Genomic DNA, 14,202 nt, shown 5'->3' with positions numbered 1-14,202 from the left:
GCCGACGAGACTCCACTCCATTCACCATTACGACTGGCCTTCCTAGACGCCGTTCAAAAGCAACCGGACCTCTGACAAATCCCCACAAACTGGAATCCCTTCTACACAACGACATACTGAGGGAATTCCCCATCTACAGCAACTTCAACACAAGTAAGCACCTCTAGGTCTCAGTCGAAGCTGGTGTATTTAATAGGGCCCTTCTAAAATGGAGCAAAAATTTAATTACTTGTTGATGGTTCGTACAGGTCGAGGTCTAAGAACAGCATGCAGTGTTAAAAATAAGGAGTCATTCATTCTCTGTCAAAACTACTTTCACCACCTTTGTTTTCATATTATTTTATATATATATATATATATATATATATATATATATATATATATATATATATATATATATATATATATATATATATATATATATATATATATATATATATGTGTGTGTGTGTGTGTGTGTGTGTGTATTAGAATAGATTAATAAAGTCTCGTCTGATTTTAATAGCAAGTACCTCGTCTATATTTATGATTTATTGTCTTAAGTTTTGTTACTGTAATACGTGTTTAACATCAAGATATTATTACCAGTAGCCGGGGGATTAATACCCTAGCCAGACTTAATAAGATACATTAAGTTCAACTCATCGATGGACGAATAGTTGATCAGCTGTTGAAATAGTAACTTGGCACATTTCCCTGTTTTGAGCTCAATCTAACAAAAGAAAAAGCAAATTTTCCCTACATAGCAATAGTTATGTGCACTGCTCATGCAAATGCACAATCACTAGTAATAAGAAAACATACAAATATTTAAGAAGAATCATCTCCTGAATATTGATAGTGATTCGTTTCCTCGTTAAACTAAAAAACCCATTGCACAATGTCATATTACTATTAAAACCAAGAAGAATTCGACACCAATGTTGATGCCTCCACCCTCAACAGGTCTAGCCCTTCTTGTTACTAATTTATATGGCTGAAATAAATACTTCAAACAGAAAAGGAGCTATCTGAAACATTTGACATTGATGCGACCTTGACCCTGTTTGGATCAATTCCATAATCTCATAAATCCATGTACTGGTTACAATGATAATTCCATGTAATTATCCTGGGTTGGGAATATCTGCTGCAAAAAAAATTATTCCAAAATAAAATACTAACCCTATAATTAACATCCATGTTTAGGCTTACATTTTGCCGATCATATACAGTGCATCCGGAAAGTATTCACAGCGCTTCACTTTTTCCACATTTGCTATGTTATAGCATTATTCCAAAATGGATTAAATTCATTATTTTCCTCAAAATTCCAAACAATACCCAATAATGACAACGTGAAAGAAGTTTGTTTGAAATCTTTGCAAATTTATTACAAATAAAAAACAAAAAAAGCACATGTACATAAGTATTCACAGCCTTTGCCATGGCACTTAAAACTGAGCTCAGGTGCATCCTGTTTCCACTGATCATCCTTGAGATGTTTCTACAACTTGATTGGAGTCCACCTGTGGTAAATTCTGTTGACTGGACATAATTTGGAAAAGCACACACCTGTCTATATAAGGTCCCACAGTTAACAATGCATGTCAGAGCACAAACCAAGCCATTAAGTCCAAGGAATTGTCTGTAGACCTCCGAGACAGGATTGGGGAATGGTACAGAAAAATTTCTGCAGCACTGAAGGTCCCAATGAGCACAGTGGCCTCCATCATCCGTAAATGGAAGAAATTTGGAACCACCAGGACTCTTCCTAGAGCTGGCCGCCTGGCCAAACTGAGTGATCGGGGGAAAAGGGCCTTACTCAGGGAGGTGACCAAAAACCCGATGGTCACTCTGACAGAGCTCCAGGGTGTCTCTGTGGAGAGAGAAGAACCTTCCAGAAGAATATCCATCTCTGCAGCACTCCACCAATCAGGCCTGTATGGTAGAGTGGCCAGACGGAAGCCACTCCTCAGTAAAAGGCACATTTCAGCCCGCCTGGAGTTTGCCAAAAAGCACCTGAAGGACTCTCAGACCATGAGAAACAAAATTCTCTGGTCTGATGAAACAAAGATTGAACTCTTTGGCCTGAATGGCAAGCGTCATGTTGCCAGGCACCACTCATCAGCTGGCCAATACCATCCCTACAGTGAAGCATGGTGGTGGCAGCATCATGCTGTGTGGAGGTTTTTCAGCGGCAGGAACTGGGAGACTAGTCAGGATCGAGGGAAAGATGAATGCAGCAATGTACAGAGACAGCCTTGATGAAAACCTGCTCCTGTGCACTCTGGACCTCAGACTGGGGTGAAGGTTTATCTTCCAACAGGGCAACGACCCTAAGCACACAGTCAAGATAACAAAGGAGTGGCTACAGGACAACTCTGCGAATGTTCTTGAGTGGCCCAGCCAGAGCCCAGACTTGAACCTGATTGAACATCTCTGGAGAGATCTGAAAATGTCTGTGCATCGACACTCCCCATCCAACCTGATAGAGCTTGAGAGGTCCAGCAAAGAAGAATGGGAGGAACTGCCCAAAAATAGGTGTGCCAAGCTTGTAGCATCATACTCAAAAAGACTTGAGGCTATAATTGGTGCCAAAGGTGCTTCAACAAAGTATTGAGCAAAGGCTGTGAATACTTATGTACATGTGCTTTTTTTGTTTTTTATTTTTAATAAATCTGCAAAGATTTCAAACAAACTTCTTTCAAGTTGTCATTAAGGGGTATTGTTTGTAAAATTGAGGAAAATAATTAATTTAATCCATTTTGGAATAAGGCTGTAACATAACAAAATGTGGAAAAAGTGAAGAGCTGTGAATACTTTCCAGATGCACTGTATTCAATTCAATTCAATTTTATTTGTATAGCACTTTTTACAATAGACATTGTCTCAAAGCAGCTGTATAGTCCCATATAAAAGTATTGGAGGTGCAAGGCCAATTCTTTTGTTTTTATATAATGAGGACATTTAGGTTTGAGATCAGAGATGGTAGATCAGAATTTCAGCTTTCATTTCCTCATATTTACATCTAGATATGTTAAACAACTCAGAATATGGCACCTTGGGTGGCAGAACACCAAAATTGTAAGTGAACAAAAGTATTGGAACAGATATTTGGTTGCATTTCCCTTGCTTGCAATAACTACATCAAGCCAGCAAATAACTGACATCACCAAACTGTTTCATTCTTCTTTTGTGATGTTTTTCCAGGCTTGTACCATAGCTTATTAGAAGATGAAATGCATTTTCACTTGGGTTAAGGTCTTGTGACTTGGCAGGTGTAAAGCCTTCTACTTTTTTCCCACTCATGAAGTCCTTTGTTGTGTTGGCAGTGTGTCCAGTGTGGTCATTGTCCAAGATACTTTCAGATATACTAAGGGGACTGTATTGTATGTGACACGAGCGCGAGATTTTTGGTTTAATTTTTTAAAATCAGCAAAACTTCATGCACTAGACTTCCACTAGTTGCATCAGCCAATCATTGCTGATATTCATTCATGAAACACTGTCATCCTTAGCAATGGGGTTGACCGTGGCATTCATATTAGTTTAGGAATCCCCCAGTAATAGTTCAGTAGGTTCAAGAATAGACTTTAATGCCTCAAGACCCTCTCTATGTTTTAAGGAGGAACACCTAATTAGGAATTTAGACAAGATGCAGTGAGAGTCCTGATTTTACCTTGTTTTTTGACTCTCTCTTTAACAGGTAATGCTGCACTTTTCTTCTTTTCTTCTTGCTGGGGTTTCATCCCTGCCTGTTTCTTCCTGCACTCTTCTTCCTCCTGCTCTATCTTCTTTTGCTCTTGTGCCTGAGCAAACTCCTCCTGGATGGCTCTAACCAGTGTTCTCATTTCCTGTAGTGCCCGTTCTGCCACAGTCATGTCCTCAACAGTTGGAAATTGTCCCTGCACAGCACACAGAGGTAAAGTCATGCATATTCCACAGATACACAGATTCTTACATTCATATTTACAATTTCATTGCTATTTCAAGCAGCTAATTTTGAACCAAGCTTTTTCCCCCATCTGTGATGCATGTAATTTAACAGAAATACCTCTTCCTTAAAGCTCTGTAATTTTCCCCAACTGCAAGTTTTCTGGATGGAAATTTTTGGTCTCTCAACCTTACTGAATACGAGTTTAAAACCAGAGCCCCTCTTAATTATTTACAGAATGTCAGAGCAATATTTGTATTTAAGCTATACCTGGAAACTGCAGTTATTCCTTCCTCAAAGCTAAAAACATTTACTTTCCTTATGTAAAAAGAAAGAGTTTCTCTCAGTTAAACTATGGTTTGGTGAGCTAGTACATTCAATATACAGTCCCCTCTGAAATTATTGGAATGGCAAGGCCAATTCATTTGTTTGTGCTATACACCAAAGACATGTGGGTTTGAGCTCAAAAGATGGATATGAGAGCAGAGTTTAGGATTTCAGCTTCCTGGTATTTATATCCAGATGTGTTAAACAAGATAAAACATAGAACCTTTTGTATCAGACCACCCAATTTTTAGGTGAGAAAAAGTATAGGACCACATAGGTCTTGATGTAAAGTAAATATCACTTGATATTTGGTTGCATATCCCTTGCTTGCAATAACTGCTTCAAGCCTGCTACTCACTGACATCACAAAATTGTTGGTTTCTTCTTTTGTGATCCTTTTCCAGGTTTTCACTGCAGCCTCTTTCAGTTGTTTGTTTCATGGGGTTTCTCCTTATAGTCTCCTCTTCAGGAGGTGAAATGCATGCTCAATTGAGTTAAAGTCTGTTGTTTTCCTTGGCTGACCCATTTGGTGTTTGTTGTTCAGTACACCTTTAGTTCCAAATTGTTGTATTGGTCAATGTGTGTGCAATGCCTCTGAAAGTGGCTTACTTATCTCCCATAGACAGCTCTCTGATCTTCATGTTGGCTTATCCTTTTAAACCACAAATGCAGTCTTCACACATGAAACTAAAGGCTAAAACCAATAATAGATGTTTAAAGCTATTGTTCACAATCAATCCAACAGGACACCTCTGGGTAACAAGAAACACTTGTCATTCACATGTTCCAATAATTTGCTCACCTACAAATTAGGTGGTCTGATACAATATGTGCTATGTTCTATGTCGTTTAACACATTTACATATAAAGACAAGGAAATAAAAGTGGAAACTCTAAACTATCTTTTCATATTCATATTTTGATCTCAAACCCAAATGTCTTCAGTATACAGCAAATAAATCAGAGGGGACAGTAGTTAGAAACCTGGGAGATTCTGGCAGCCTCCAGTTGATTATTTGGTTGCATGGGGTGGTGGGGTGTGTGTTCTGTTTTGGCTTTTTCACATATTTTGGCATATGTGAAACTCTTTTGCAAATTCTGACAATAAAACATACTTTAAAAAGATGGGCAATATTTTAAAACTACAATGTCTTGATATGGAATGTGACAATATACAAACAAGAAATCCCACATTCTAAAAATAACTTACAGACTAATTTGAAAACACTGTTAAGTAACATTTTTCTAAAGAGTATTTTTCTAAAGAGCCTTTACACATTTATAGACTCTGCATATACTGGTCATAATGCAATGCTAGATAATTTATAAAAGGTTTACATTAGAACTCTACAGTGACATTACAATTTCATGTAACTTCGTCTGTACATGAAAGAATGTGAAAATAAATTGACTTATTATGGGTCTGTTCACAATTACTGCAATATTTTTCCTTAGTTGTCGAAGGTATACATCAGTGGATTCATAGCAGTGCTATTAATGCAAATCTGACTAAGGCATTGATATTCATTAGGTTGGGATATAAACTTTATAAAAAAGTAACTATATCCTAAGTAACTAATCCTTCAAATGGACCACCACCATTACAGTTTAAGGGCATTTAAGTTCCATACTTCTACAAGGAGATACACACAAAGTGAACAGTTTATACAAGATTGCTCAATACTTCATGAATATGCATTTAGTAGAGACAAAATAACAACTTCCAAGATAAGGTTAAAGAAATTACAAATACAGCAAGCTCAAGTCTTAAGCAGAGTCATAATAATTAAAGAGAAACCCTCAATTTTCTTTCAAGCATAGACAAAGCAACATACATCATAAAAACTTTAACACAAGCCTTGCATGCATCCTCCAATATGCCTGATCAAAGATGTATGGAACGCTTATGAACGTGTCATGAAGGCCCAATGTTCAAATCATTCTCCATAAACAACCACTAAAGACTAAAACTCCTGAAAAATAACCACTCACTTCAGTCATAGTGCGTACCACCTCTGAAACCTGTGAACAAAGCTGGTTGCCACGGGTGACGTATGAAGTATAGTCCAAGGTGGGGCTTGTTTGTGTGTAAGGTGCAGGTTCCAGGAGCTGATTGAGCCTAAGCACCTCCTCTTGAATGGCATTGAGTGCTCTCAGCCTGTCCCTGCCATCCAGCTGCCTCTGCCGCTCAAGCTCTGCCTCCCTCAGCCTCTGCTGTTCTGCCTCCCGCAGCCGCAAGTTTAGGATCTGACAAAGAAAAGCTTTTCATATTAATGATTAAAGGAGATTCCAAATGTTCCAACTAGTATTATTACTTAAACAGAAAAGTGTTTTATCCTACTTCTAAATGCATTATACTATTCAACACCTGTTTACTTTTGGGGACTTCAAAAAAGTTTAAAATACACTTATGAACACATACACCATCTCATTCATGCAGTTATTCAATCAGCCAAGCACGTGGCAATAGATAAAACAAATAAAACCATGCAGATACAGATCAAGAGCTTCTGTTCTATTCCCATTAAACATCAGAATGGGGGAAAAAATGCGATCTCAATTACCCTAATCCCCAAAGAACTCTCATCTAGGGCTGTCACAAGAACTGCAACTTTGGTACCAAGTCGGTACCAACATTCTTAAAACGTGACGGTACTTGTTTTTTCGGCAGTAGCAATTCTTCCTGACCTGATGGGGCAGCAAAGACGTGCAATTGTTTTAGTCGGTCCACAAGTGGTAAAGAAGAAGAACGCCTACAAGCACACAGGAAAAACTACAGAAATGGTGACAAGTTTAGCTCCGACCCAACTCGATAGGAAAGGTGGTCAAATATGGAAATACTTCGCATTTGAGGCAGATGATGACAAACATAATTGATGCTCTGAAGCCGGTGTGCAACCGATGCCATCATTAATTTCAAACAAAGCGAGGAAACACCTTGAATTTGGCGAAGCACCTGAAAGACGGGCCCTCTATTATGTTTGTTTGAGGCAGCTGGCATTGTGGCCGTAAAACCAGATAATGTTATGCTCCATGTAATGTTTGCGATAGCCAGTTATTTGTTAACAATGCTAATGCATTGCAGTGTTACAGACTACCTCCTAATTGGCCACCACGCATCGCCATTCAGCCCGTGTCCTGTCAGCAAAATGTAGCCTAATGTCACAAAAAATTTTTCAAATGTTAATGGGTTTAATAAATCTTTTTGGCCTGCCACCATATCAGTGAATTTAAAGTGAATTATTGCATTCAGAGTATAAAGTGTGCGTGTGTGCACCTTAGCACTTCTAGCCTCCACTGTTGTCAGACAGTGTTAGATAACTAAAATCAATCTCTCTCTCTCTCTCTCTCTCTCTCTCTCTCTCTTTTTGCCAGTATCAGCCAGAGGAGGATGTCCTCCAGGAGAGTTTTAAATTTTATTTTTAAAATTTTATTTTTATACCACACCATGGTATCGACTTTGGTATCGAGTATCATTTATTTTTGGTGGTATCGGTACTGACTACTAGATTTTTGCTATCGTGACAGCCCTACTCTCATCAACCAAGTGTTGCTGTCGGCAGTATCCTATACACTTTCTATAGCACAGCATGCAGATACCAGGAGATCAGCGGTTTCTGAAATACTCAAACGGTCAGACTGGTTTGAACTGACAGGAAGGCTACGGTAAATTAAATAATCACTCTTTATAACCAGGGAGAGCAGAAAAACATCTGAGCATGCACAGCAGGCCAAACCTTGAAGTAGATTGGCTCTGAGAAACATCTACCATATACACACCTTCAGGCACATCCATCCATAACATTAAATTCATTGACTGGTGAAGTGAATAACATTGATTATCTCATTGCAATGGCACCTGTCACGGGATGGGATGAATTATGCAGCAAGTGAACAGTTAGTTCTCAAAGTTGATGTGTTGGAAGCACAAAAAATGAGCAAGCATAAGGATCTGAGCAACTTTGACAAGGGCCAAATTGTGTTGGCTAGAGAATTTCCCAAATGGCAGGTCTTGTGGGGTTTTCCTGGTATACAGTGGTTAGTACATGCTAAAAGTGGTCCAAGAACAGGGTCATGGGCACCCAAGGCTCACTGATGCCTGTGGAGAGCGAAGGCTAGCCCATCTGGTTTGATCTCACAGAAGAGCTACTGTAGCAAAAATTGTTGAAAAAGTTAATGCTGGCTATGATAGAACGGTGTCAGAACACACAGTTCATGGCAGTTTGCTGCACAGCTGAAGACTGGGTCAGAGTGCCCATGCTGTCCACCACCGAAAGCACCTACACAATGAGCCATGTGAGCACCAGAACTAAACCATTGAGCAATGGAAGAATGTTGCCTGGTCTGATGAATCACATTTTCTTTCAGATCATGTGGACGGCAGAGTGTGTGTGTGAGCGTCAATTCCCTGGGAAACAGATGGCAGCAGGATGCACTTTGGGAAGAAGTCAAGCTAGTGGAGGAAGTGTGATTCTCTGGCTTAGTCTGAATGACTGGGTGGAGGGTCTGACTTGCTTGTAGTGAGAGATGCTTTGCCGAAGCAACGGTGCAAAACAGAGATCCTTTATGTTATTATGAGAAGTGTAAAACTATTTTCGGTTCACAACGAAACTGTGGCGGGACAAATTAGACTGTGGTAGGTCGCCACACTCTAGATAATTAATGGGATATAATGCATGCACGTGCACACTGAGTGGTGAAAGGTATATTTTTCACACTTACCTTCATTCTGTGTTCTTCCTTTAACTTCTCCTGGCGTCCAAGGCTTTCCTGTGTTCTTTCAGAAGTTGGAAAACAATGACCAACAAAGCTTATTATCATTATCTTAGTGTTGCCATTTGTATACAAATACTAACTGGCATATCCACTAATATATCCTAAGAAGTACCATAGGTTATTACGTTATATTATTCCCATTTTAAATGGCAGATTATCTAAAAGGTACATACTCCTTTTCCATCATGTCCCTCATGCTCTGGTACTCCTGTCTCTGCTTAAGCTCCATGAACTCCTCAAAGCGTTTAAGCTGCTCTGACTCCCGACTGGCAACACCAGCCACCAGACACTCTTGCAGCTCCTGCCTCAGGTTCAGCTCTGCCTGTAAATGGAGAAAGAGGCAACATTATTTAATAATGATGTGTCATTTTTAGTACAATATCTCAGCAGCAGTTGCTGAATATGAACAAATAGATAAAGTCTATTAATCAGTTATTATTAAACCTTCATAACTTTATACCTTTTATAAATCATTTCTTCATCAGCGTTGTAAGTGTGTACTACACTGGAACATCATAATATCCAAGAGTTTACATACACCAATTCATGTGTGAAACCTTTATTTACAATCCCAATTTCAAAAAAGTTTGGACGCTGTGTAAAATGTAAATAAATGTAAATAAAAACAGAATGCAATGATTTGCAAATCTCAAACACAGGTGTTGTTCACAACAGAACATAGAAAACATATCAAATGTTTAAACTGAGTAAATGTACCATTTAAAGAAAAAAAAAAAAAAACAAGGAAATATTGAATTTGATGGTCACAACACATCTCAAAAAAGTTGGGACAGGGCAACAAAAGGCTGGAAAAGTAAGTGTTCCTAGAAAGAAACAGCTGGAGGTTAATTGGCAACAGGTCAGTAATATTATTGGGTATAAAAAGAGTCTCTTAGAGAGGCAGAGTCTTTCAGAAGTAAAGATGGGCAGAGGTTCACCTATCTGCAAAATTGCATCTACAATTTGTGGAACAATTTCAGAATAATGTGCCTCAATGTAAAATTGCATAGACTATGAATATCTCATCATCTACAGTAATATCAAAAAATTCAGAGAATCTGGAGAAATCTCTGGGTGCAAGGGACAAGGGTGAAAATCAATATTGCCTGTGATCGTTGGTCCCTCAGGCGGCACTGCATGAAACAGGCACGATTCTGTAATGGAAATCATTGCATGGGCTCAGAAACCTCCAGAACTCACTGTCTGTGAACACAGCTTGCCGTGCCATCCTCAAATGCTGGTTAAAGCTCTATCATGCAAAGAAGAAGCCATATGTGAACATGATCCAGAAACGCTACAGTCTTCCCTGGGCCGAAGCTCATTTAAAATGGACTGAGACAAACTGTTCTGTGGTCAGACGAATCGAAATTTAAAATTCTTTTTGGAAACCATGGACGCTGCATCCTCTAAACTAAAGAATAGGGATGCACCAAAATGAAAATTCTTGGCCGAAGCCGATTATAATGAAAAACTTGGCCAAAGGCCAGACACGTTTTTTTGGAACTGAAACAAAACAAACGCATGTGTCCGCAGTAAACAATGTCACGGTTGTCAACATCTGAAAAGCATGCGCTCGCTGAGCACTCGTGCACGTAGATCACGCATGCGCGCGCCCCTTCATGCTGCCGGGAGTGGAGGTCGTGACATTCGCGCGTCTCACTCTGGTTGCTAGGCTATTTGGTCGCGTCATCAAACACGTCATTGATCGGTCAAATTTATTCGGCCTTTTCACTTATTATTAAGTGATAATTTCGGTTGCCGAACATTCGGTGCATCCCTACTAAAGAGGACTAAATTGGAGAGGGACCATCTGGCTTTTTATCAGCACTCAATTCAAAAGCCTGCATCTCTAGGGGTATGGGGGTGCATTAGTGCCTATGGAATGGGCATTTTGCACATCTGGAAAGGCACCATCAATGCTGAAAGGTATATACAGGTTTTAGAGCAACATTTGTTCCCATCCAGATTCCATCCCATCTTTACTTCTGAGACTCTGCCTCTCTAAGATACTCTTTTAATACCCAATCATGTTACTGACCAGTTGCCAAATAACCTAATTAATTGCAAAATGTTCCTCCAGCTGTTTCTTTTTAGTAACACTTACTTTTTCAGCCTTTTGTTGTCCCCATCCCAACTTTTACCATTTTTTTCCTTAAAATGGTACCATTACTCAGTTTAACCATTTCATATAATTTCTATGTTCTATTGTGAATAACATATGGGTTTATGATATTTGCAAATCATTGCATTCTGTTTTTATTTACGTTTTACACAGCACCCAACTTTTTTTGGAATTGGGGTTGTAGTTCAGAGCAGTGTATTCATTTTGCTTGAATGGTTTGGAAGAATCTGAGTTACCACCATCATCTTTCTAGTAGGGATGTCACGAGAACTGTTACTTCGGTACCAACATTCTTAAAACGTGACGGTACCTGTTTTTCAGCATTAGCGTAGTACTGTTGGTAATGAAGGTACCGAGGTTGCAATTCTTCCTGACCTGATGGGGAAGCAAATACGCTTAAGTGTTTTAGTCGGTCCACAAGTAGTGAAGAAGAACAAACTACAAGCACACGGGGAAAAACTAAAGAAGTTTAGCTCCACCCCGACTCGTTGAGAGGAAATGTGGTATGGAATATGGAAATACTTCGCATTCGAGGGAGATGACAACAAACAAATCCTGCCATCATATCAGTGAATTTAAACTAATGCTTGCATTCAGAGTATAAGGGGTGTGTGTGCGCACACACATTTAGGACCGCACCTCCACTCATTGTCAGACAATGTTTGATAACTAAAATACCCCCCTCCCCCTCCCCCCTTTTAGCCAGCCAGCCAGAGGAGGATGTCCTCCAGGAGAGTTTTTAAATAAAAAATTTTTTTATACCACACTGTGGTATCGAGTATCATGTACTTTGGTGGTATCGGTACCGACTACTCGATTTTTGGTATCGTGACATCCCTACTTTCTAGTAATGTTCGGCCTCTAATGCAGCAGAGACTTAGTTTCTATGTGTTTTTAAAATTAGGATTAGGTGTCTTAGGCAAAGTTAGGCAAGTACATTCCTCATAGTTGCTTGCTATATTGCATAGCAGAATGTTAGGCACTGTTGTAAATCTCTGTTATAAATTTCCATCCTGCAAGTCTGTAAGCACTTTGTTAACTACTCTGGAATAAACTGTCTTCTACACACTTCTATCATACCACTGTAACTTCATAGTAACAATTTACTGCACTCATTTGATCACATAGCACCTTGGCTTTAGCCCAATGTTTCTTCTCACAGATGCGGATGCATCCTGCCATCTGAGTGGCCTTGGGTGAGAGGAGGGAGATGGGTGGTGGTAAACTGCTGCACATGTCCACAGTGGAGCTCAAACTCTCCGAATTATCATCTGTCACCTTGTATATAATAGCAGAAAAAAGAACACATGAAACAGATCCATATCCATATTCATCACTGATTGGACTTGACTTCCATGATAATATTAACACCTTGCTCTAAAATGGAACCAGAATAAAACATGTTAGCGCTTACCTTCACCTTATTTTCGACAGTGAACAGCAGTGGTGAGGTGGATGATGTAGTAGTGAAAGTATGTAACATTTTAACAGCTGCTGAACCAGAGTTAAGGCCATCTTCAGATGTACTTGCATCAGGGATCATGGACCCCAAGCAGGAACCACTTTTCAGAACAGTCTGAGGGCTCAGTCTCTTTAGAACTTGTTCAGAGAGAGGGGACAGGCTCGTTACCTCTTTACAGCCTGCTAAAATGTCCTGTAGATAAAAAAAAAAAAAATTTTAAAATAAAATTTATGCAATCTACAAAAACACATTAAGGCAGTGGGGAATAGTAATACCCTGTTAATGTAGAACCAAAGACGAAATCATGTTCAGAAAACAGTGAAGCTTTCATTGCGGAGTTTATCTACACAAGTACTATAAGTTACAGTCGTCCTTAACCAGGTACATAAAATATATCGTCATAGCTGAAAGGCCTTTAAAGAGTTTCCATTTCAGTTAACCAACATTAATTAAATAAATAAGCGGCATAACCGTCTAGCAACCAAGCACATTTAAAAAAGGCTTTGAAGCAAGTTTTCGTTTACCTCCCCCTTTTCAAGCCAATCTGGACTATATTTGACTTTTGCTTTCGCTGAGTTTTTCAAAGCTTCCAGCGTCTCCCATCTAATACTTTCAGACTTTAAGACTGGCATTTTGATGTAAACCTCTCTCATATATATATATATATATAGTGGTAATACACCGACGAGCTATAAAAATAGAAAGTAGACTATCCAGTGTGCACGTCACAAGCACGCTACTGCTGCTGCTACTGCCGCTTCTTCTTTTTCCGCCTCTTCCGCGTCTTCTTTGTCTTCATCGACGTTTTTGGCTGGTGGCAACCGCCTTAAATCGCATTACCGCCACCTACAGAACTGGAGTGTGACGTGAAGACTTCAGGGATTCAAAAGTTCTTTAAACAGTTCTTTGAACTCCCTCCCAGCTAGCAGGGAACGTTTTCATAACGTTGGCTAACATTACCTACAAGTTCTATTAATGTTTTAAACAAAACGTTTCAATATAATGTTCAAATAATGTTTTAAGGATGTTTTTTCATTTCCAGTAATGTTCCTATAAAGATGTTAACTGTAACATTTTAACTGCATCATTGTTTTGAGGATATTGTTAAGGCCACAGATTATGTTACATGAAAACAAAGGAATAGCATTATCAAAGCAACATTCATAAAATGTTTTGAGGATATTATTGAGGCCTGAGAAGACGGAATGTATTTTATAAAATGTTCTCTTAATTTGATGAGTTAGCAAAGGTAGAACAAATTTGCCCACCACATTTTTATCATATTTTGGGGACGTTGTTTAGGTAACAGATTGTATAATTTTCAGTTTTTTTAAACAATGGTATAATGTTTCATAAAAACCAAGGAAGAGCATTTCTCACTGCAACATTCGGAAGATGTTTTAAGGGTGTTATTTATGCCTAAGATACAGGTCCTGTAATGTGATGTGTTAACAAAGGTAGAACATTTTGCCTACAACATTCTGAAGATATTTTGGGTTGATGTTGTTTAGGCAACAGACGGTAGAAGGTTCTTTTATAAAACATTGGCACAATGTTTCATAATAACAAAGGAGGAACATTCTCACAGCAACATTCTGA

The 14,202-nt window shown here is 39.0% G+C and overlaps 1 protein-coding gene across 3 annotated transcripts in view; it reads right to left on the bottom strand.

Annotated features, from left to right (window-relative positions):
- gle1 (GLE1 RNA export mediator) overlaps positions 1–13,395 on the bottom strand; it is a 38,844-nt gene extending 25,449 nt beyond the window's left edge. For 2 of the 3 annotated variants that reach the window (XM_017468152.3, XM_017468153.3), the window contains exons 1-7: positions 13,128–13,395; positions 12,556–12,795; positions 12,273–12,419; positions 9,193–9,341; positions 8,966–9,020; positions 6,236–6,490; positions 3,662–3,887 (exon numbers count right to left, since the gene is read on the bottom strand). In XM_017468152.3, the coding sequence (XP_017323641.1) occupies positions 3,662–3,887; positions 6,236–6,490; positions 8,966–9,020; positions 9,193–9,341; positions 12,273–12,419; positions 12,556–12,795; positions 13,128–13,256 (1,201 nt within the window). In that variant the 5' untranslated portion in view covers positions 13,257–13,395. Of the gene's footprint in view, positions 1–3,661; positions 3,888–6,235; positions 6,491–8,965; positions 9,021–9,192; positions 9,342–12,272; positions 12,420–12,555; positions 12,796–12,878; positions 13,094–13,127 lie in introns of those variants that run through there. The other variant, XM_017468154.3, reaches the window with a different exon arrangement.
- Between the last annotated feature and the right edge of the window lie 807 nt (positions 13,396–14,202).

The sequence above is a fragment of the Ictalurus punctatus genome, chromosome 5 (genome assembly GCF_001660625.3).
Source record: "Ictalurus punctatus breed USDA103 chromosome 5, Coco_2.0, whole genome shotgun sequence".
NCBI lineage: Eukaryota > Metazoa > Chordata > Actinopteri > Siluriformes > Ictaluridae > Ictalurus > Ictalurus punctatus.
This window is presented reverse-complemented; position numbering and strand designations above follow the sequence as displayed.